Source organism: Oryzias latipes, chromosome 8, assembly GCF_053564925.1.
Source record: "Oryzias latipes strain Hd-rR chromosome 8, Olatipes_Hd-rR_3.1".
NCBI lineage: Eukaryota > Metazoa > Chordata > Actinopteri > Beloniformes > Adrianichthyidae > Oryzias > Oryzias latipes.
The window spans coordinates 6,940,102-6,963,964 of record NC_136244.1 but is presented as its reverse complement, the minus strand read 5'-3'; the positions used below and the strand labels follow the sequence as shown (position 1 = coordinate 6,963,964).

General features: G+C 40.5%; 3 protein-coding genes across 4 annotated transcripts in view; 1 reads left to right on the top strand and 2 right to left on the bottom strand.

Moving 5' to 3' along the window:
• Nucleotides 1-3,660: 3,660 nt before the first annotated feature.
• kdelr3 (KDEL endoplasmic reticulum protein retention receptor 3) lies at nucleotides 3,661-7,180 on the top strand. Its single transcript, XM_004071797.5, has 5 exons — nucleotides 3,661-4,087; nucleotides 4,466-4,566; nucleotides 5,614-5,772; nucleotides 5,861-6,113; nucleotides 6,219-7,180. Exons 1-5 carry the CDS (start codon nucleotides 3,997-3,999, stop codon nucleotides 6,260-6,262), a joined length of 648 nt encoding a protein of 215 aa, XP_004071845.1. The 5' UTR covers nucleotides 3,661-3,996; the 3' UTR covers nucleotides 6,263-7,180.
• On the bottom strand, nucleotides 6,890-8,586 carry LOC101172583 (GTPase IMAP family member 7). Its single transcript, XM_011478699.4, has 2 exons — nucleotides 8,411-8,586; nucleotides 6,890-8,217 (listed from the first exon to the last, which is right to left on the bottom strand). Exons 1-2 carry the CDS (start codon nucleotides 8,439-8,441, stop codon nucleotides 7,226-7,228), a joined length of 1,023 nt encoding a protein of 340 aa, XP_011477001.2. The 5' UTR covers nucleotides 8,442-8,586; the 3' UTR covers nucleotides 6,890-7,225.
• A 4,964-nt stretch (nucleotides 8,587-13,550) lies between these two features.
• LOC105354628 (ankyrin repeat and fibronectin type-III domain-containing protein 1) overlaps nucleotides 13,551-23,863 on the bottom strand; it is a 31,748-nt gene continuing 21,435 nt past the window's right edge. For both annotated transcript variants that reach the window (XM_078951366.1, XM_011478512.4), the window contains exons 7-19: nucleotides 23,699-23,789; nucleotides 22,264-22,371; nucleotides 21,984-22,083; nucleotides 21,394-21,523; nucleotides 21,147-21,266; nucleotides 19,456-19,562; nucleotides 17,545-17,659; nucleotides 17,260-17,426; nucleotides 16,769-16,946; nucleotides 16,475-16,637; nucleotides 15,910-16,076; nucleotides 15,584-15,782; nucleotides 13,551-14,571 (exon numbers count right to left, since the gene is read on the bottom strand). In XM_078951366.1, the coding sequence (XP_078807492.1) occupies nucleotides 13,943-14,571; nucleotides 15,584-15,782; nucleotides 15,910-16,076; nucleotides 16,475-16,637; nucleotides 16,769-16,946; nucleotides 17,260-17,426; nucleotides 17,545-17,659; nucleotides 19,456-19,562; nucleotides 21,147-21,266; nucleotides 21,394-21,523; nucleotides 21,984-22,083; nucleotides 22,264-22,371; nucleotides 23,699-23,789 (2,274 nt within the window). In that variant the 3' untranslated portion in view covers nucleotides 13,551-13,942. The remainder of the gene's footprint in view (nucleotides 14,572-15,583; nucleotides 15,783-15,909; nucleotides 16,077-16,474; nucleotides 16,638-16,768; nucleotides 16,947-17,259; nucleotides 17,427-17,544; nucleotides 17,660-19,455; nucleotides 19,563-21,146; nucleotides 21,267-21,393; nucleotides 21,524-21,983; nucleotides 22,084-22,263; nucleotides 22,372-23,698; nucleotides 23,790-23,863) is intronic.

Below are 23,863 nucleotides of genomic sequence, written 5' to 3'. Positions count from 1 at the left end.
GTCAATCCTCCCTATACAGAGCACAGGTTTGGGAGGGAGGGAGGGATGGATGGAGAGGAGAGAAACTTCAGAGCAGATACCACTTTGAGCTCTCAGCATGTGTGTAGGTGTTGAATAATGCCTGATGTGCCCATGCATCCGTTGAGTCATGAGTTCTCAGAAACTCTCATCAAGAAACAACAGAAATGGTAACAAGTGGGAGCAGCTCCTTACGCCTTTACAGGCGTAAGGAGCTGCTTCAGGTTTGAGCAGTATGGAGATGGCTGTCACTGAAAATTAGACTTTAATGTGATTTGTTCTTCTTACAAAAGGACAAAATTGAATTCAAGATAATGAGGCTCAAGCAATTTTCTCTTTCATTATGTGAGAAAATAGTTTTTGTTTTTTTTTTCAAAAAAATATCTCACGTAAAGAAACCTTGCTAGGTCATCATTACAGTTATACACTCTAAGGGGCTTTGACTGATCCTTTCAGATTTCTGTTCAAGTTTCTGGTCATTTGCTGGAAACCCAAGCTATATGAGACACCCTGTGTCAGTTGTGGGGAGGAAAAGCAGCCCAGACCATAACCAAACCTCCTCCGTTTTTATCAGCTGAACAGTCTTCTTTTCACAGTTTTTCTCATTTTTGTGTAACATATATGCAGTTTTATGCTAAGAAAGAACACAACAGATGCGTTGAGGATGGTTCTGGAAAAATTCACAGACGGTCAGAAGGACGTGCATTGTGTCTTTGTAGATCTAGAGAAAGTCAATGACAGAATGGATACAGAGAGGAGATGTGGTTTGGATAAGGAAGTCATGAGTGACAGAGAAGTAGTTGCTGCAGGACATGGTGGAGGAAGATAGTGGTGAGGCATACTGTAGTTGTGACAGAGTGGTTTAAGGTGGAGGTGGGACTTTGAGCTTCTTCTTGTTTGCTATGGTGATGGGCAGACTGGCAAATAAAGTTAGACAGGAATCTCTGGATCGTGATGTCTGCAGATGACATTGTGATCTGTAGTAAGAACAGGGTGCAGGTGGAGGAACATTTAGAAGTGGAGGCTTGCTATGGAAAGGTGAGTGATGTAGGTGCAGAAAACAGTGAGGTTGCTAGGAGCAGAGATGAATGAAAAGGTGGAGAACTTTAGGAATAGGGTCAGCAGTCCGGAGAGACAGAGGGTGGGAAAGAGATGAGGAGATGTCTGTAAGCAGGTTGGAACAGAAGAAGGAAGGTGTTTCAGGTGTGATGTGTGACCAAAGACAAGAAGAAGGAAGGAAAGGTGTAGAACACTGTGGTGAGAGCAGCCATGTTGTTGGTTCAGAAGCTGGAGGCAGATGTTAAGCTTCACTTTGGGAGTGACCAGGATGGATAGGATCAGGAATGAATCCATCAGAGGAACAGATCATGGTAGATGTTTGGGAGACCAAACATCAAAGAGCAGGTTTATGGATGTAATGAAGAAGGAAATAAGGTTGGCATGAGTGAGGAGGAGACAAAGGAGAAGGGTAGGTAGAGTCAGATGATTAATTGTGGCGAGCCCTGAAGGGCAGCAAGAAATGTAGATTTGATGTGTCCAAAAGCTGCAGTTTTTAAACGAAAATGAACAGCAAAGTTTTTATTCTACATTGTGTCAAATTTCAAGGTCTCTCAGTTGCTTTTAGGAATTTCTTTCTAATCTCCTGAGAAAACTGTCCTTCTCTTTCTGTTGTCAGTTTGGTTCACAGCATGTCATCAGACAGAACTGTCACTATTGTCACCCCTTAAAAATGTAGACTGGCTGAAAGATTTTGGGATACCTGAAATGTGAAAATAAAAACATCTGTACTGCACACATAGCCTGGGATTGCTGACTTAAAACTAATACACAATTTATGGCATGAAAAGTATACATCACAAATTTACTGTTGCAGATTAATTTATCTTTAAATACAGCTGTTCTTGATTTTATGTTCTGACTTTCACCACCTGCTTCTTTTGCATAATTAGGCACATCAGCAGTGATTCCCAAATGATTTCGCTCTTTCTCCAAATAGAGCAAATGAACTTCGATTCAAACTCAGCAGTTAATCCAACATAAACTTTGACAATAAAGAAGAGTAATTGAAAAATCATCAGACACAGACAAAGAAAATAGTACTTGTGATTCATAGGATTTATGTGAGCCTTTCCAGGATGAAGTGAATTATTTAAAAAAGAAAAGCATTCCTATAGAACATTCACACATAGATGCTTCTGCATCAAACTTTTCCAGCATCTGAGGAGAAGCTGAGCACATAGACAAACTCTCCAGACTGTGTATTAATACCCTCTAATCAGGCCTGAATGTCAGATTAAGCTTCATAACCTTTTCCTCAGCTCACACTCACAGCATCCAAAGGATGTCCTCTATCCTCAACAGCACAGGTGTTCTGCTCTCAGTCTGCTACTCAACCTTTGGTCCAATGTTGGAGCAAAAGTTTAACTAACAAAAAAAAAAATGTAGTCTCTTCTTCTTGTGTGTTACTTTGTTATTTATTTACCTGTTTTCTTAGGAAGAACTTTTAGATTTTAGATGACACTGATAATGAATATACCAAAAAAAAACTCTGTAAAAATTAGTTAAACTAAAATGAAATCCAGTAATTAAAAATTGCTCATAGGTTTAAATCATTTGATTCAAAGGAATCATGCCATAATTGTGAAGAGGTTATAAAGACCTATTCCAATTCCAGTTTTTAATGTGTTCCTTATTGCGTTTTTTGGATGAAAGAGAACATTTACATAGATCCTTTAGCTCAAAATCACATTTCTGAGTATTTTATAAATTATATTGTGAATTAGGACCAGATGAAAAAAAATGCATTAAAAAAAGATTCTAGTTGTGATGTACAGCTGGGTGGGTCACAAGGTCACAAGCTCCCTGCTCCACTCTGCAACGGAAAGGGAGAAGCATACTAGTTTTCCCTGCTGCTCAAAAAAGGACACAGTTTTTTGAATCATCCATCCATCCATCCATTTATTAACCTTTTATTAACCTCCGGGTTGCTGGAGTCTGACCCAGCATCTCTTGGGCAGCGACAGGGTACTCCTTGGACAGGTTACCAGGCTGCCCCAGGGCACACAATCACTCCCACACACACTCACACATTCACACCTAGGAACCCTTTCTGGTTAAACTCAGCATAATCATAAACAAAAGACGATTAAAGGAATCCTTTTACAATCGCTCAAACGATAATTGGAGTGGGTCTTTGAGAGTTATGGACGTCCACAAATTGTACAGAAGAAAAAAGACACAGAAAGTCAATGGGTGACAGAATGGGTGAATACAAGGAAAAGGTTGTGATGCTAAATCCACACATTTCCTGTTGTCTGTCTCCTCCTACTGCTAAACCAAAGACTTTACATGTCCCAAATGCCCTGCAGCTACGTCTTCCGGGGTGTCAAGGGTCACTCCTAAACTCAGTAATCAATCTTTCTCCTAACCTTCAAAATAAAAGCATAGCTTCTTTCAAAGTCGAATTTTCCCCTTAAAGTATGTGTTTATCAGATTATTGTCAAAACCCATGACAATATTTGAGGTATGAACTACTTTCATTGCATTAGACTCTCAAAAGAAGTCTGCAAATCGACTTTAATCAACGGGTAAATCTGAAACTACAACCGGAAGTAGAGTTGTTGTGTCACGATCTCGCTAACTCTTGCTAACTTGACAGCCACGTCACCTCCTCCGTGAGCCTCCGTTTGGGACCGCTATGCAGGAATAGATGAGTTTATGCGTGAATTTCTGCAGAAGTTTCATTCGTTTGAAGGCGCACCCCTAGCTACTCCCAGCAGCTACATCCGTTTCGCGATGCCGTTGAGTTTTGGTGCATTGTAGAAACCTCAAACAAACTAAGCTCCAGCTCGTTCGTTCGTTGTTTGGCTTTTTTATTTCCTTGGCTGGTCAAGAATTGGGAAGTCTGTGAAGAAGGCCCGTGGAGGTTGTTTTTTTTAAGTTAATTTATTTTTGAGACGAAATACATAAAACAGCAGCATGAATGTTTTTCGTCTTGCGGGTGACGTGTCCCATTTGGTGGCTATTATCATCCTGTTACTGAAGATATGGAGGTCCAGGTCCTGCGCTGGTAAGCTAACACACACACACACACACAGGGTCCAAACTTTAGCAGCTCTGTCTTTGCAGGAGACTCACTAAATATACATATACACAGTAATATGCATGCAATATCTAAACCCTGCAAAGCTCAGCAATAGGGGAAGCACAGACAGAGGAGTGTTTGTTGTTGACTTGTGGTTTATTTACATTGTGATCCGTTTTCATAAGTGAGAGCTACGTGGCAGTGCAGAAGGGTGCAATAGCCACCTCACCATTCCTGTTCAACTTTAATCACTTTCTATATTTGCTTTGAAATGATCATGAACATTTGTTTTGCCATCAGGCTGCATCTGCACAAGCATTGATCCATCCCCGTGTGTTTTTTTTGTTTTTTTTTCCCCTGCAGGTATCTCTGGGAAGTCACAGGTGCTGTTTGCCATTGTATTTACCACCCGATATCTTGATCTGTTTACGATCTTCATTTCCCCCTACAATACAATCATGAAGGTACGAAGATCTGCCACTCATGGTTTCACAAATCTACAGCATGTTGATTGAAAACGCCTTTTAAATGCTCGCTAATCGACCAAAACACACAAGCTGTCTTGAAAATAGGAACCAGTTGGTTGAATTTGTGCTGACGGATCTCTAACCCACTAACCTAGACAACAAGCTCACCAGCTGTATGGGAAATGCAATTTTAATGTGACCTAGCTAAAGATAAGGGGATTTGCTTCTACTTTTGCATTTATTGCAGTGAAATGAGCTTTAATTTCTATGTCTCAAAAGATCTGAAAATAATTCTCACACAAATTCCCATATTTGGTAGATCCTTACATTTGTTTTGTGCTTAAGTCCCACTCTGATCATCTTTTGATTGACTGTAAAGCCGTTCCCAGTGGTCTTTTAACAGTAATTTTTGCCTTTTTTTTTTTAGCCAAAATCAAAAAACCTGTGGCTTTCTAGGACATCGTTTCTGCAGAGCGGCAGTAGTTTTCATTAAAAATTCACTCTTCCCATCACCTATCTGTTTACATGCTGTGTTTACAAGCTTACAGTTCCTCAGACACCCGACCTAACATTACAGGTGCAGCAAAAATGGCGAGTAATATTGCAGCTATCCAGGCGTATGGTTGAGATCCAGATGTGAGGTCAGACGAGGAAAACAAAGAGGCTTTGTCAATTCAGAATTGACAAATTCAGAATTTGTCATCAAGTCCAGATGACAGCCCCTAAACCTACTACTGTGATGCGTCACAAATACAATCTTTTTCAAACAGTATTTTTTCGTCTGCTCCTAATTCACAACAATTTAAATAAAGAAATACTCAGAAATCCAATTTTAAGCTTAATTACCGTTACATATGTTTTCCATAATGAAAAAAGAACATGTTAAAAACACAATTTTCATCAGAGTGAATCTTTAACGACTATTTGGTTTGAAATCCAACCCAAAATCCTTATGTTCACTCCAGTTATTCCAGTTCTCAACAGGATTGAGTATCAATGCAAATACTGCCTTGGAAGTCTCATCTTGATCTTTGTTTTCTCTAGGTGGTGTTTCTGGCTTTGTCCTATGCCACAGTCTACCTGATTTATGTGCGCTTCAAGAACACCTTCAATTCAGAGAACGACTCTTTCCGGCTGGAGTTCCTGTTGGTGCCAGTCATCGGGCTGTCCTTCCTGGAGAATTACGCTTTCACCCCGCTTGAGGTAACAAGGCAGAAAAGCCAAGACCTTTCATCTATTCCGATTGAAGTTTCCATTTCATTTACGTGCGTCTTCTTTTGATTTTCCCCAGATCTTGTGGACCTTCTCCATCTTCCTGGAGTCAGTCGCCATAATGCCACAGCTCTTTATGATCACTAAGACCGGAGAGGCGGAGTCTATCACCACACACTATCTGTTCTTCCTGGGCCTCTATAGAGCGCTCTACATAGCTAACTGGGTGTGGCGTTACCACACCGAGGGCTTCTTTGACCAGATCGCTGTGGTGTCCGGCGTGGTGCAGACCATTTTCTACATCGACTTCTTCTATCTTTATGTCACAAAGGGTGAGTGTCGTTGATAAAAGATGCCACGTTTGTATTTGTGAATTTTTTAAGACTTCTCCACGATGCACGATGTTTTTTTCACGTAAAGCATCTGTCTGTCCACAGTGCTCCGAGGAAGAGGAAAGATGACGCTGCCGATGCCAGTTTAAGCCCCTCGTCTGTATCGTAGCCCCACCTGTGCCTGCCTCCGTTCAGGACCTGAGCTCTTTAGAACTCACAAACGGACTGAAGATCACTCATTCGGATCGGTACTGAATGTGAGGCGTTAACAGCGTTTACTCTAAGTTCCGTGTGCATTTTTAATTTGTTCATCAGACGTAATTGCAAACATGTCACACATGCACAAAAAGTAACTGCGTGGAAAATGTGTTTCTGTGGCTCCATGGGAGGACTTTAAATTGGTTTTTATTGACAGCTTTGAACTGTACAAACCCACCTGAAGTCAGCTTCTGAGTTCTGCACTCCGGTCCATCGCTCAAATCCACTGTTTTCCCTTAAAAAAAGGGATCAGGGTGCATCTCTCAGAGGTTACTGCCTCACAATCCTAACAAATATTACACTTTGGGAACATGTCTTCTCATCATTTTCTATCATCCCCCAAAAAACAAGTGTATTGGATGCAATAACTTCTGTCCTTTTTGCCAAGTGTTTGTATTTTTTCATCTTCTTTTGTGTTGTTTGTGGGATTAAAGAAAAGGGCTAAATATCTTTCCAATTTATAGAGCCAAAGTTTGTGTGTTTTAGTTTATTCTATTGGTCATGGTATCTTCACTTAATTGTTTTTTTTCGGGTCAATAGGGATTAGAAACTAGCATTACGGGAAGCTCTTCAAGACACAAATGTGTTCATTGCAGTAACTCAAATTGCACTCCTTTATTATAACATAAAATGCCTGAAATTTAACTTTTTTTCGTTCTGTTTTTTTTTTTCTGGGATCTGAAGCAGATTCATCTTCGTGCAAATCTCGCACACAAGTCTGTTGTATTTTCACAGCATTCTCTTTAAAGTGCTGATGTACAGATTTGTAGACTCTGTGTTAAAACTAAATAAAAAAAACTGTCAAGTTATTTTTTTCTTCCACATGTGTTGTGAAGTTTGTTCTCTGGAAGGTATCAGTGCAAAAAGGTTTTTTTGTGCTTTACTATCACTTTACTTCCTTCTCTCACTGCTCCTCCCACCACCTTGGCTGCAGACTTGATGGAAAGCGGGGATGCAGCCAGAGCTGCTGCCTTCTCCATCACCTTCACCTTCTTTCCCGCCTTTCCTTTGTCCTTCCCTGTTAACCCCGCCCCCTCCGCAGCACCTCTTCCTAGCGCGGACACCAGCTCACACCAGAAGAGCCGCTCCTCTCTCTTCCTAGCCTCCTCTTCCTCTTTTTTCCTCTTCTCATAGTCTGCGTCGTGCTCATCTGTTTTTGGAGATGACGCCACTCTGTGTCGTCCTCCCAGGATTTTCACCTGTGCATCCTTTAAGGTCCTCTCAGCTTCATTAAACATCTCAATGTTGTAGAAACCTTCAGTCTCCGCCACAACTTTGTCTATCTTCTTCAAAAGCTTAGTGACTTGAGAGGCATCCATTGTCTCACTATTATCAAAGATGTGGTACCCTCCATAGCAGCTGTTCACAAACTCCTGGAGCTCCTGACTCTCCTCCAGGAAGTCCTCAATACTTTTTCCCTGCAGATGGTCCCCCCAAGTGAACAGCACAACGGTGAACCTGAAGACTTCCGGCCCAAACCTGGACTTTATCCATTCAAAGGTCTCTATTTCCTGCTGAGTAAACCTTCCAACCTGCAGAGTCACCAAGAAGACGTGAGGTCCTGGAGGGTACAGGGAGACGCACAGGCCCACCTCTGACATCACTTCTTCAGGAGACAGGTGAGTGTGGAGGAACCCAGGGGTGTCGATGACGGACACAGTTCGCCCACCTGCTTCCCCAGTCTGTCTTCTGCACCTCAAGGTGATGGAGCGAGGAGAAGCCTCCACCCAGAATGCAGATCTGCCCAGGATGGTGTTCCCTGAAGAGCTTCTGCCCGTGCCTGTCCTGCCCAGTAGAATGATCCTCAGTGGTTCAGCATCTTCTGTGAATGCTGATGCTTCACTGACTGTACGAAACATTCAGAAAGGGTGCATTTATGTCAAAGCTTTACAACTATTTCACCAACTAAACAGATTTTCAAAAGAAACGCTCAAATTCCGAATTAAGTGTGTTTGTGTTTTTATATTTTAGCACAATTCTTTCAGTGCATTTAAGAATGGATGATTATTTCATAGCTGAAAAGCTGCTGCGTAACATACCTTCAGGTGACTCAGCAGTTACAGAGGACATCCTGTTAGAAAAAAAAACTCTGACTTATGTTGATTTTTGATTTTCAGGTGGAGGAAACTCCGTCTATGAATTCTATATGTTCAGATATGCCTCTGTGCGTTAAAATGATTGCAAATCTAGCAAAGCTCAGAGCGCATGAATGCGCAGCTGCTGTCCAAGGAGCCACACTGCATGGATGACGCACCTTATAAAGCCGTTAAAAAAATTAATTAAAAAGAAATGCGACAAAAAATAACATAAAAAAACCCTAAGAGAAATGTTTTATGATGGATAAATTGTTACATATTTTTTAGATTATTTAACATCGTTGTTGTGGTCTTGTAGTTTATAACATTGACCACTAGAGGTCAGTAAAGTCTGCGAGACGCAAATCAGTACCGGTACTTGTAATTTTTCTGTCTTAGTTCGTTGGCTTTTATAATGAACGGTTGTGAGTTACATATGTATGTTTAACATTTGGAAAATGTTTTATTTAATTTCATTGAAATTACGTAATTGATAATTAAAAGGTATTAAAAAAAGGCTGCTGGGCTTTCCAAAAATGGAAACATGACTCTATGTTCTCGCAAATCTCTTTCCCCGTTTAATTTTTTCAGAACACTGTTATTTTTGTATATATTCTTTCAAAAATGTTAATTTGTTAATTACTGTCTGTACATACTTGTGCCAAACTCCATGCTACTGTGACAAGGAAATTTCCCATTCGTAGGATTAATAAACAAATCTAATCTAATCTAATCTAATCTAATCTAATCTAATAACTATGAAATACAATTGTTTTTCTATAAAGGGCAGTTTTTCAAAAAAGTTCCCCCATCACTAAAATTTCATTTACACTCTAAATATATTTTTTAAATCAAATAAGATCAGGAATATGTGTTATCTTTTTAAGTAATCATTGACCAATGCATTTAATTGTTTAAACCAAATGCTCTGAAAACTTGGAACTCCAGCAGTCTGGCATTTTCTTCACCTGATTGTGATCAACTGTCTCTGAAGCAGCAACCACAAATGTCAATGATTCCTAATTTCTGGTTGATGAAAGTTCTTTAGCTGCATGGATCAATATAACATTGATTTTTTTGTAAGAGGTGAAATTTAACTGTAAAACATTAAATTGCTTCTTAAAAATAAATCTTTGAAGTTTTTTTGTTTGTTCTATCTTCTCTGCATGAAACAGTTCTGTTGTTGGGCTGCAAGTCAACAATCAAGCCAACATTAACTAAATCAGATGTTTTTGTACACAGTAAAACTAGTTTTGTAGTGGATTTTTTGTACATAGTTGTTGAGCATACTGGAGAATCTGAAATGTAATGTTGCTTTAAACGTTAGACTTTTTTTCAGTTCCTTCAAGAAGACAGAAGAGTTCATTATCAGCTGTGGCGGTTTTCAGTTGCTTCTTGATTTTTTTATTTCTCTTGTTGAGCTTCTGAAACAAGAAAATTGTTTCTTTTTGTTTTTTATTCTAAGCTCTAAAGTCACAAGAAACATTATTGTAGGATAAAAGATGTGTCTGCATTCCTTGAAGCTGAATGCTCTGCTCTTGCTCTGGATGTCTCTTTTTATTACCGTGTCCTTCTGGGGACCAAGCTTGTCCTTGGGCTCCAGGATCTCTTCTCTGTGTCTTTTCTCCTCTGTCACTGCTGTGATTTCTTCTTAAAGCTTTCTTGGAATGGAAATCTCCTTTGTAACTGTGCAGTCTTTTTCGCTTTCTCATCTCACTCCATCTGGAAGCCAGATTTATTTCTTGTTGCATTTCACAAAGTTTCTCCTGAACACTTTCCCAGAATGCTTTGGAGGTCAGATTGTTCAGTTTGACCCTCCTGTGTTTGACTTTCTTCTTTGGCCCTGTGAAAACCTTTCTTTCTGAAAGAGCAGCTGTTCCAGCTGAGAAATGATCTCTCCCTCAGTTCTTTGACTTTGGCTGTTTGGACCGCCTGCTGGGACTCCTGTAAGTCAGTGTGATGAGGCTCTGAAGAGAAACTGTTTTCTCCAAAGACACGGATGGTGACCACAGAGCTGATCTTCTTATTTATGATCTTTTTCTCTTCAATTGAAGCAAAATGTAAATTGTTTTATATAATTGTAATTTTCTTTCTTCCTCCACAATTCAACAGTTATTCTGCTGAAGTAACCCTTGTGCTATCCTAGGCACTTTAACATTGGGAGTTGGGTCATCTTCAATGATTTGTGATCTTCACTGGTGTCCATGGATTACATAATATCTTTCCACCTTTATCCACCTTTGTCAAGGTAGGGAGAACACGTCAATGTAGGGTGGGGTCATCTAAGATAGCACAAGGGCTAAGACGCTTAAAATTCACACACAAAATATATTTTTGTAACAAACAACAGTAAAAATATGTTCATATATCAGGCATGTAACGATTCATTTAAATTATGATTTGTTTCATTTCATAATTTGTGGATGACAGAAGGATTTACAGTCAGTTCATTTTGAACGATCCGATTCGCTGACCTAAAATGGATCCAGAACATCTTTAGCCAAAAATTCAACCAGTGTGACTCAGAGATAAATACCTGGATACTGAACAGTGTTGTTGTTTCTCTTTCGGCTTGGTAAAAATTTACAGATTCCTTGTATTTCTTTCAAGATAATCAAGTGTAAATTGAATATGTCTACAAACAAAGAAATAAACAAGAATTAATGACAAATGCATTTACACTTTAGTTTAATATAGTTTAGCCCACTGTTGTTTTTCCACATCAAAATAATGTAAACAGAACATTATTAGAACATTCTACCCCACTGTATGGTTACATGTCTTTATTCAAAGTGTTTCCACACTTTGTTTATGGGTATCCTGTCGGCTGCGGTGATGGTCGGGCATACGGCGCTGGGGGTCGATCGGCTGGGGGGGGGGAGGTTACTGCGTGGCGGCGGGGGGTGGGGGGGTAACCAGATGATTTTGAGTATGTGTGCGTGAGTGCATGGGTGGGACGGACCTCGGGGCTGGCTCGCTGGGACCCTCTGGGGCTTTCCCTCCCCATCACAGAGAGGAGTGCACTAGAGGGTTGGGGAGGGGGGCTCAGATATTATGGCGGGGGGAGGGGGGGGGGAGGGGGGGTTGTAGTGTGTAGGGTTATGGGGGGTGGCTGTGGGTGCGTGGCGATCTCTGGGTTGCTCAGGTCGCGTGCCGGGGCTGGCTTGCGGAGACGGGGCGCCGGTCGGGTGGTGGGCGGCTCATGGGTTCTGAGGGCCCTGGCTTCGTCCTTGGCCCTTGTCTCGGTGTCCGGCGCCCGGTGGCCCCCATGGCTGCCGCCTGGTACGGCTAAGCGCTCCTGTCCTGTGCCCTGGGGGCCGGACGCCGGGTTCGCGTATGCCTCTGGGCGTTGGGGGGCCCCTGTAGGGGGGCGTTCTCTGCCCCTAGCTGGTTGGGTGGGCGGTCCCCCCCCCCCCCCCCCCCGGTCTGCCTGGGTCCGGATGCTGGGGGGGCTCCTGGCCTGGGGGGCTCTCCTCCCCTCTCCTGGTCTGGCTGGTCTGGCTGGGTAGGATCTGGCTCCCTTTATGAACACACGGTTCACGTCGGCAGCATGCATGTATCTCCACCCCCACGTGCACGTGCACACTGCCCCCTGTCTGCTTCATCCCTCCTCCTAGCCCACAGTGTATTGATGGACAGATATTTTCCGCTCATCTTCGTGCCAGATTTTCACCTTTGATGTAATATTTGTCTTTCCAGCAGATCTGGTATAATTGTTACAGCTTAAAATAATAACTTATCCAAATCAGTGCTTGTGTCCCCCACCTTTTCACCTTTCTTCCTTTTACTCCCCCCCACACACACACATTCTTTCCCTCTCCCTCCCCACACACACTAAATATAACGAATAAATAAAAAAAATACAACAAAAAGGGGTTAATGCAACTCTGGCTTCTAAAGTTCTATAACCTCTTTTTGTGATAGTAAAACCTCTCCAACGCAAAAGGCTTTCAGCTCTAATCTGTTTGCTCAGTTGTTGGACAGAACAAGTTAGAAGAGACGGAAGAAGAAAAAAAGAGGAAAAAAAAGTGTTTCCACACCTTGGACTGGAATAATGGCTTGATAATGTTTTGCAGCATCACATGTGTGTTGTCCGCTTCGATGGACTTGTGCATTTTTACATTACAGTAAAATACATGTACTGTGTCTCAATCCAAATGTTTTTTTAATCCAAAATCAATTATAATAGACTTTTTTCATGTTGAAATGATTTTAAAATGGTATAGGTCAATTTGATAAACAACTCACCTCTGACAAGTCAATCTGGTTGAGGAATCTGGTTGATTCATCAATTATTCGATTAGTCATTTTACCCCTATTACATCCAAATTCCAAAAAAAGTAAAAAGAGCTGCATTTGGCCTCCAAACAATCAAACTCTAAAAATCTGTCACCAAAATAAAACAAAACAAAACACAAAAATCTAAGAAATCTGCAGCGTTAGCGAAAATGTTTAACATTATGTTTTACAAGCTAAAAAAAAATAAAGTAATTATTTCACACAATGTGAAGCTACTGTAAACTATATCAATTGTGTTTTGGCAACAAAACTGAACATTCAGTGTAGTTTACATTTTGAGTTTTGTTTTTTAAATTATAGAATGTTGAGCTTTGGCCTTTTGTAGTGGTTGTGTAAACCTGTCTCAGACTGGGAACCTCTCCAGGGTGTACCCCACCTTTGCCTAACAGTCATAAGGTCAGGCTCCCATAAATCTGAAAGGGATTCAGAAGATGAATGGATTTTGAACCATTTTGCTCTTCTTATTTTCATTTTTGTCTGTCAACATGCCTCTTTTTGTACTAATGCCCTCAGAAAAAAAGACTAAGCTTTCATATTTTCAGATATTTTGGGCATTGCTGTAAAATATTCCTGCATCTCTGAAGCTCCCTCCTTCAGAATTTTCTCTGCGGACCCTTTGAGATGTACGAGTCCCCCAGGGAGCATGACGATTCAGAGCAGGGGGATGAAGCAAACGTCTAAACAGAGTGAAGTTTTCTTGCAGCATCCACATTTTATCCATGAAGCCTGACTGTTGCTGACAGCTAATCAAACCGACACAGGTGCACCAGTCATCATCCTTTAGTAACTCACATATAGACCAGACTGAAAAATGAACTTTTATTAGATAGAAATGGGATTTTGATGAGTTTGTTACAGCACAAGGAAGCAGCAAAGGGACTCTTTGCAGTAGTGAGCAGATTTTTAAGCAACCGTATCTACTTTAGCTTATCTTCATCTTAAAAGACCTAGTTAGCTGCATTATATAAAAACCAACAACAAATAAACACAGATATGTGCAAAACTAGTCGTTTCCCCTCATTTCATAATATATTTGTCTGTAAGGATGTCTTAGGGCTGCACCTAGTTGTCATTCGATTTTCAACTTTTCACTCCATGAAGAAAAGAAACACATGAGTTAAGTAGGGTTTAATTAACCATGCCCTGCAGATGATTTAAACCAGAAAAAGTTGAGTCATGCAGGCATTTAAGTTAACATCATGATGAACTGTTTGAAGGTTTGTCCCACTCCACCTGGTTCCTCGTTAGAAATGTTCCTTTACTTGGAGCTTGTGTCTCTGCAGCCTCTGGAGGAAAGTCCGCGCTCCGATATGATGTTTCATTTTTAGAGGCGGTTATCACTTCTTTCTCCTGCAACACTGTACTCTCGGAGCAGGTCTCACTCAAACTGGAGTCGCTGCTCAGGCCTCCCTCCTGATCATTCAAGTCTGAACCCCCAAAGTTAAAGGAGGTGCTGTTTTCCCCAATCCCCAGACCAAAACTCTCCAACACATCCATCACAGATGGGGTAGATGAGGCATTGTCTTCATCCTTGATGAGGCTCAGAGCAGGTAAAATGTCCACCAACTCTGCCATCTCCATGGGCTGAAGGACGTCAGTGATGCTGGAGGGAAAGCTGCTGCTGTAAGACCCCTGCATGTCCAGAAGGGAGTATCCAGTTTCCAGCTGCGGGACAGCAGCAAGCTCCAAACCCGACTCTGTGTCTACTGGGTAACCTCCCTTTACAACCCCTTCCATCAGCACCAGAGCAGCATCCCCAGGAACAGCTGGGATTCCTGCCTCAGAGGCTGTGCCATTGTGGCGTGGAGGCCCACCGTAGGATGTATCTACAACAAGAAACAGAAGGTTAAAGGTGGAAAAAGGACTTTGAGCATTTTCTGTCAGAAAACCTTTGTGATCATTTCTCAGAACAATTTGCATGGCCCTAAAACTTTCTTCTGCTTCCTTGCAACAGCAGTTTTCACTTGTAAAATGCATCAGAAAAGCGATGGAGCTCAAAGCTAATGATTTCTGAGAAATAAGTTTAAGGACCAAAATTTAGAGATTAAAATGACCAAACTTTTAAATCAATGTAATTTTGTGCTTTTGTTTTTTATTTCTGTTCTTCATATGCTCAATTTAAAATATTTATTTCAATTGCTCTTTTTTATTGTAAAGCACTTTGGCACCCTGATGGCTTGCTTCCTTCCTTCCTTCCTTCCTTCCTTCCTTCCTTCCTTCCTTCCTTCCTTCCTTCCTTCCTTCCTTCCTTCCTTCCTTCCTTCCTTCCTTCCTTCCTTCCTTCCTTCCTTCCTTCCTCTTCCTTCCTTCCTTCCTTCCTTCCTTCCTTAGCAAATTGTGTTATTAATAACTGATCATCAACTTAGCTAAGCAGGGAATTCTATTGCAATATTTGAACCCAGAAAACAAGGGTTAACTGCAGCTTCATGTTTGAACTTTTATGACAGAAACCACCATCTATACCGTCATTACATACAAGTTTGGCAAGTGGATACTGAAAGACCAATGTCGAAAAAGACAGATTATAAGTTGAATTTGGTTCCCTAAAACATGGGAGTCAAACTTTTGTCTTTATGATGCCAATTTGGCATAATCATAATTCCCTCTACTACCAACTTCATGCATCTTTGTTTTTAATTTTAAATCTAAAATCTTAATTTTAAAAAGTTGTTTTTTAAAAAGTTGTTTACAATTCATTTGAATTATTTTGAAGTCCCACTCTGAGTTTTGCTAATAAGAGCAAACCTTGGTGACTGTAAAGGCAAACAGTGAGCAGAACATATCGGTGGATGATTTATGCTGTAAAAATGTGTACCTACACATGTACGGTTACTCTACCTGTGATGGATCTTTGAGCTTGGATCCGACGAGGCCACGTCAGCCGGGATGTCAAACTCTCTTCCTCACCTTCAGGACAGGGTGGGGGGTCACCTCCCATCACCAGACCAAGGGGCACGGCCCCCACCCACTGCTTGGACCGGACACACTGCAGACAGTCCATTATCCAGCGGGCATCCCTCCACACCACTTCTAGACGCTAAAGAACCGAGAATAATAGAAAAGCGTGTCAACTCAGATCAAACATCCTCTTTGATTACTAGTTTTCTACAAGTTCTTTTGAAATAAGTATTCTTTTTCCCTAATAGTTTTGAAAGTGTATTTACTTGGGAAAGATCTGTGACATTGTTCAGCCGCTCTCGAGCTTCCTGCACTTCCTTGGTGTCCAGCGCCTCCCGCAGGGCCTGCTGAGCCAGGTGAGAGTCCAGCTCCAGCCTCACCCAGGCCTGGCAGTACTGGCTGAGGAAATCCCGCTCGTAGGTCCAGAAGTGAACTGGTTATTGAGTCAGACAAGGAATCGGTACATCAAATCCCCAGAACTCATGAATACTCTTTAATTGCACAGTCAGTGTCCAATTTAAAAAATAAAAATAAAACTCCTTGGATTAAAAAATGGATCAGTGTTGCAATAAACACATCAAAGGAGCTTCTCTGCTGTTTCCCCGTTTGCTTTGTAGAACTTATTCATCAAAATGGTTAAGATGTGATACTTTGATTTCATTTGATGTTTTTAAAACTAATTATTTTTATTTGTGATGTGAGGAGATGGCTTTTCCTTTTTCCCCTGTAATAATGACTTTCATACACAAAAAGAGATATTTTAGCTGTCTTTGAGGTTCAGAGGAGCCCCACAGAGGAGCCAAACAGGGTGTAATTACATTCCCCCCTTACCCAGCTCAAAGATCTGAAGAGGCATGGTGAGACCGGGCTCCTTGGTCCCCACTAGAGGCCAATAACTTGAACTGAAGTCCTCACTGGGAGGCAGGAGCAGTAGCATGGACAACTTTTCATCAAACTGCAGCAGCTCCCGGGTGTAGACGCCATACTGATACGCCTGCCGGCAAGACAGCATGGAGAAATGTGCAGAGCTTTACAAACATGGAGGAATATTTCTTTCTAGTGAAGGTGCTCAGGTTTTATTGCACAGCGATGTGCCCAGAGGCGTCACGTCTCGGCTCTCTTTACCCTGTAGAGGGGGATGTTGAGCTTTGTCAGGAGAAGTGTGACGGCTGATCTCAGACACCTGACAAAGTCCATCAGAGCGCCGTTCTCCGCAAAGCTCTCCTCTTCATCGCTCAACAGGTTCTGAACGCCACCGCTCTGTGCTGTGTAAACATGACTCTGGAGCCACTCCCACTCCTCTCTGTCACACAGGGAATGGAAAAGCACAAGCATCAGCCTAGCGTATCCCACATTCATCCAGGAGTGGGGGGTTTTTGAGCAGAGGTAGAGCAGACGGCTTCTGATCAGAAGGTTGGAGGTTCACTTCCCACTTTACCCATTTGTCAAAATGTCCTTGAACAGGACACCCCAACTGTGTGTGAATGTGTGTGTGCAAAAAGTGCTTTGGACAGTAATTAAGGTATATAATTTTACACCATTTATCTAACAAGTATCACATTTTGATTATAATTTGATCCTACTTTAGGAATCACTAAAGTGCTTTACTTTGTTACCTGGTCACGTGGGCGTTGTGTCTGACCCGTGTGTGGCAGAGTAGATTAGGTATCCTCTGAGGCACCAGCACTCTGATCTGCTCTACTGAGCTGCACAGCTTCAAGATGCCCACATACAGACCAGGAGGAGCCCACTGGATGCTGTGTCTGTGGAAGGACAGTTTCTCCTGTGGAGCACACAGAAAAATTGCAATATCTAGGTCTTAAAAGTGTTAAAGTTCTTGCATATTTTCGTATCTATGGGTTCAAGACAAGCAACAAGATGGGTTTGTGAATGTTTGTCACCTTGAGCTGCTCACACAGCATGTCAATGGCTGTGGGCTCGGGCAGCAGAGGAGTTCTGCTGCGGTTCTTTTCCAGTTGAGACAGAGGCGTCCAATGAAGGGGGGGGTTAGGGGCACTAAAGCAAAAAATACTGTCACTCAGTCATTTAGCAACCCCACAATGTCATCCATGTGTGATTTCAAAGAACAGACACATCGACTGATTAATTAACAAGCAGGGAAGTGTGGCAGGAGGGGGGAATATTAAATCTGGGGGATTTTATTCATAATTTATGGGGCATGACAAAAAAACAACTGACTAATCAGCTTGTGAAACTCTAGACAAGTGAGTGAGTGAAAATTTAAAATGTTTTCATATAAAATTTAACGCCAAGACAAAGTGAATCCATGTACCAACATTTGCAAAACCACACAGGTCTTTCTGACAAGTTTCAAGAGGGATAAAGTGACAGAACTGGCACTCAGACGTTCCAGGAAACGTCATTCCAGTCGGAAGTTTGGCTGTTCCATTTTACAGGAAAGTGGAAGTGTTGAGAATATACAACCACTCCGCCACAAAGCAGACCGCACAACGTCACAGAGAGGAATCAGCTGCTCAGTCAAAACCCATTCGAAACTGAAGTTTTCAAGCTTCCCTGCAGCATGAACAATACATGTGTGTCCATGATGCCATGGTTCCTTCATAGATGCCAAAAAAACAGTGAAAACATGAGGAAAACTTTCATGAAACATTGATTTGTTGAAAGGCAGAAAGCCTTATGTGCAGGGTTTTTAACCTTTATTCAAGTCTAAGACTTTCAAAAGACTTTTAAGTTCACATTTTACCGTTTCAGCACAGCAATGCAGATTTGTTAAATAAGATTCGTTTTCTCATAAAAAATGAATGTTTTTGTCATTTAAAATACAAAATTTGCATTAGAAGTGAGATAAGCATTTAACAAAAGAATCTATTACTAAGGCATTTATTTAAGTTTCTACTTTAACTTTTCAGCCTGTATAAAACCCCAGAGAGTTTGAGCTAAACATCCTTCTTTGTATATTTGCAATTTGAATCTAAATGTAAAAATCTTGGTTGCTTTGTCTGATAGTAAAACCTTCATCTTTCTTCCAGAGGCCATCTGAACTTCTGATGTCAGGAAATCTGTGATTGTCCAGTTAGGCCACCGGGGACCGCTACACCGATACTGGGTTTAGTTTGTGAGCACCTCCACTGTGCTATTTAGAAAGACCACAACTTCTTGTTTTTATGAAGATAATCCAGAAGTGTGTTTTTAGTTGACATCAAAAGGTTATTTGTACCACACAGAAGGTGACAGACGGAAAAAAAAACATTTTAAGTTATATGGACTAACACATGGAATAGTCTGTACAAAGAAACTGTAAATACAAAAACAATTGCCGCCTTTCAAAGTCTTATTAAAAATGAAATGCTAAGAAAATATTATATATATAATGTAGAATTACGTATCCAGCAAATTGTGTTTATAAAACTTTAAGTTGATGATTCAATACATATAAAAAATATAATTTGCATAGAAGTTAGTGGGAAATCGCTCTCCTCTGAAACCAGCCTGCCTTTGCGAGTGTTGCATTGTTGTTTACAGCAATCAATGTGTACACAGACCTTGTTTGTCTGTTGTTCTGTGCATAGAGATAACAATGTGTCACACCTATAAACAGTATAACAAATAAAGAGCATCAAAAAATAAAAAAATACTTTACATCAGCAGGGCACCAAAGAGATTGGTGGAAGAGTTGCAGGAGGAGACAACATGTTTACAACAAATATGAGCAATTTGAGTTAATGGAATGAATTATTTGCTACTCCATTTCTTTTTTAAAGGATGGGGTTTTCTCTCTGGGTATTCAAAATGTCTACAAAACACTACTGTGACACATCAGTGTTTCTCACCTGGGAGGATTTGGAAATCCCTTTAGAGTCACTAGTAGTATGTTGCCCTGTCTGTCTTTTAGTGGTTCGTAGTACAACTGACCCAGGTCCATCGTTCCAAGCGAACTCTGACAGCAGAACAAGAATAGATAAAAGAATTAATACTTATTTAATCCCCACAATGAGAAACTGATGTGCTAAAATCAGATTTAAACCTGATTAAGATAAAAATAAAACAGTAGCTGTAGGAGAAATGACAAAAAGAAAAGGATAAAAATAAACTACAACATAACTGCTTAGCAACAGGTCAAAAAAGAATAAATACTGTGACTTAAATCTTACCAACCATAGGGGGAAAGAAACACAAGATATTCAGAAGAGCTCAATGAAAAAAATTATGTTCTTTACAAAAATTGTGCAATGGACGGCCCTCAAAGAGCAACTAATCTCATAGGTAGAACAACAAATAAATAAACCTGAAGACTCAGTGTTTTCATCTTTGACACCCTAACAGCACTCCCAGCTAAACAGAGCTTACACTTTTCTAATTATGAATATCTTAAAGTCCCACTCCAATCATCTTTTGATCTATTTTAAAAGTGTTCCCAGGGGTCTTTTAATTATGATTCTGACATATTTAGGCCAAATAAAAAAAATCTGTGTTTTTTCTAGGACATAGTTTCTGCAGAGCAGCAGGAGTTCATCAGAAATTTTTCTCCAAGTTGTGGTGCAGAATAAACCTGCCTTCATTTCCCATCATCCCTTTGTTTATACTCTCTCCCACTAGCTTACAGCTCCTCACACCCCCAACCTAACATTAGCTGTGCAACAAAAATGGCGAGCAATATCGGACAGTTTTGAGATGGATGCCAGCTCAGATGAGGAAAACAAAAATGTTCATGGATCCTTCCGTCTGCAAGTGGATGCATCAGAAATGAGCGGAGCAGGGAGACTTTGGCCCGCCCGTTTCACTTTCTAAATCACAAATGAAACCTTTTTCAAATGGCATTTTTTCATCTGCTCCTGATCCAAAACGATTTTAATAAAGAAATAATCAGTCACACAGTTTTAATCTCAAATTATTTTAAGTATGTGCTTCATAATGAGAAAAAAAAACTACAAGAAAAGGTTAAAAACACCCCAAAACACAATTTTCCTCAAGTGGGTCTTAATAACTAAAATTGAGTAAAAAAGGAAATTTAAAACACTGTTCTAAAGCAGTACCACCTTTATTTTCCAAGAAGATACATCTTGATAGGATTTATATCAGTCAAAACATCTGTATTTGCTCAATTTTTAATTTCTTCTTTCTAAAATCAATAACCAATTCTTTGATTTTTTTTCCAATAAAGTATTAATAAGGCAGAAAAAAGCTGGACGCCCTATTTAAAAAACAGGCTTATTGTCACAACAAAGACCCACAAGAGAAGTGTCAACTGAGAATTTCTGTAAAACAAAAGATAATTCAACATGTTTGCATGTGAATATAGAAAATGAAAATAGAAATAAAAGGTTAACAGGTCAGACAAATATAGCTTTAGAATCCCAATAATAAGCCACATCAATGCATAAACTCAGAGTAAACAGGCTGATTAAGTCAGACAAATGGAAAATATGTTGGTGGAGTGGAAAGGATGTAAAGAGGTCATTTAAATAACAATTACAACATTCTGAAGCTATTTATCATGGACATAAGCAAGTTAGCTTCCTACCTGCAACTGAGAAACAGCTTTTAAAATGTTGTGCCTGTTTTGAAGAAGGGAGGATGGAGATGAGTGAGCGGTGGAGAGAGCCTGCTGGAGCCAGGGCACCTGCTGCCACGCACAGGACAACTGCAAGAGTTCATCAAGTTGGAGTTCAGCATCCATTCTCACTTGCGGTGACTGACACATGCAACACTTCAAAATAGGTCACCAGCAGGGTATTTGGAGAATCAGCATGTCTCAACTGACAATTCACCTTAGCAAACCAAAGGAAGTCTTGAGTGATGGAGGTGGAGCAGCACTGGATCTCCACCAGCGGGATCTGATCTTCAGCTGTCACCAAGACGCTGTCTTTGTGGTAGAATACAGTCGCCAGGTATACACCCCTGAAGAGATCAATGTCAGTCACACGTAACTGAGATGAAAATTTGTACGAATTTGACAGATTTTCTCTCAGAATAGTCTATATGATCCCTCCCAAAGAGCATTTTAACTCGGTAACAAGGTACCAAAATGCTGTGCTTAAGTTGACGTTTCCACTGTTTCTTCAAAAGGTGTTTGTCATTGTCAGAGCATCTGATAAATAGCTGCAGGAAGAAGCATTTCCTAGCCACTTGCCGTTTGCAATGGTACACTGATTTCAGCAATCATCTTCCTCGAAAATGTCTCCACATTCATCTCGAAGAAGCAGCAACTCTTATGTGACTAATGTTCTATTCAAAACTGATACCAAAAAGCCAGGGTTCTGGCGTGTACTTTGTTGTGTTCGCTGCTACATTTGCGTCACATTTAATGTTCTTTTTCTCGATAACCTCAAGGAGAACAGGAAAGACAGATGAGAGCTACCTTTGTAGAAGACGAACAAACTTGGTGGCAGAATGGAACAGCTGTTTGATGCCTCGTGAAACTGACAGCCGCTTGCCGGGACTCTGGGGCTTTGAGGTCTCTGTGGAATAGAAGAGAGGAGGATCAGCCTAGATTGAACAAAAAAAAATCTCTTTATCTGGCTAAATGCACTCACTATTCAAACTCTATGAAATTGTTGAAGTGGTTTTAGCTGCTTTAGAAACAAACCCTGGATGTATATTTGCAGAACTGTAGCAACACATGTACGATCTTTTGTTACCCATGCAATATCCTCTGTACTGTGATTCTCTGGCATCTTCCAACAACTTTCTCACGAGGCCCTCGTGGTTCCTGAACTGTGACTTCACACCAACACACTCTCTCCAGCCTGCACAGGCAAAAAGAGTCACAAATCCTCACTTTAATGCATATAAATAAATCAATTTAAAAAAAATTGCACTGTTTTTTGCTGTGTGAGTTGATAAAAAAGATTATCCACAAACGTAATGTTGTAGAAAATAAAGAAAAATGTTGGTTTGAAAGTACTATAATTTATTCTTTAGAACTAACATGACAATAAATGTTTTGGTGCAAATGATGGTATTTCCAAATAATGAAATAAAATGCCAATAAACTCTATATGCTTCTGGAGAAACATTATGTAAAAAATAAAATTGATAAACAAAGCTAAATACACTGAATTAAAAATAGTAATCTCCTAAAGAAATAAAAACTACAGTGAAAAACAAGTTGATGTAGCTTTTTACTACTCTAAGAAAAAAAATGTTCTTCAAACTAAATGCTTGTTGTTTGATTTTTTTTTCAGGAAAAACAAAAAAAACAGGGATGCTGTGGTACAGAGGTAGAGCGGTCCACCTCAACTAAAGGATTGCAGAGCCGCCATCAGTGTGTAAATCTGTGTGTAAAGCGCTTTGGGCCTTAAAGCAATGTCGGTGTATAAGGATGTTTTTGCGAAGAAGAAAAAAGAGCGACACCAACTGCCGATCACTATGTTCTTCTCCCGAACAAACACACCTGCAGCTGCACCGTGGGCTTTAAAAGAAGGAAAATCTGCAGAGCGGCGTCAGGATGCAGCGGCTCAGTATGAATTTAGAGCAGTTAAATACACCTGAGTCACTATTTGTCCGACTGTACTTTGTATTTTTTCATAATCATCATTTTATATTTTCTCCCGTTTAATCCAATTACGCGGGTCGCGGTGGGCGGGGCTAATCTCCGTGATTTGACGCCTTCTGTTCACATTGATGATTAAAATTATTATTTGACAGTACAGAACAGAAGTTATTTGTTAAAAAACGTTTCTAAAGTACTTTGATTTGTGAAACAAATGCTTGAGCCTATAAAATGGTTTGTTCTTTCTTTTCAATGTATAATAGAGTATTTAATTGTATCATAATTGTAAAAAAAATAGAGGTTTCTACTTCACGGTTTTTGACTATCACAGGCTCTTTCTGGAACGTAACCCCCGCGAAAAACAAGGGTTTACTGTATACCTATTAATATGCCAGCCGTTTGCTCTTAAATCGTAGGATAATGACATTATAATTGAATCAAACCCACATATTCACCAATGCATCATCATGAACTTTTCACATCTGTTTGAATTTGAAGTCTGTATGGATCCACTTCTTGGATTCACATCCAGCTCAAGTTTAGTAGTTTGGATAAAATGTTTTGCATGTGAAAATACTCACTAGAAGGGGCAGCGCTGACTGGAGTAGAGCACTGAGGTGGACCCCATCCTTTTACATTGTAGGCACTCACTCTTACAAAGTAATGCACTCCCTGAATTGTAAAAAGCACAAGACTAGCAAATTAGCAGCATGTATTAAAGCCATTTCCAGGACAAAGGACTCAAA

Coding starts and splice junctions, on each gene's coding strand:
- LOC101172583 (XM_011478699.4), bottom strand. CDS start 8,441: ATGTCCTCTGTAACTGCTGAGTCACCTGAAG. Junction 8,218..8,410: donor AACTGCTGAGTCACCTGAAG/GTATGTTACGCA, acceptor TGTTTCGTACAG/TCAGTGAAGCATCAGCATTC.
- kdelr3 (XM_004071797.5), top strand. CDS start 3,997: ATGAATGTTTTTCGTCTTGCGGGTGACGTGTCCCATTTGGTGGCTATT. Junction 5,773..5,860: donor ACGCTTTCACCCCGCTTGAG/GTAACAAGGCAG, acceptor GATTTTCCCCAG/ATCTTGTGGACCTTCTCCAT. Junction 6,114..6,218: donor CTATCTTTATGTCACAAAGG/GTGAGTGTCGTT, acceptor GTCTGTCCACAG/TGCTCCGAGGAAGAGGAAAG.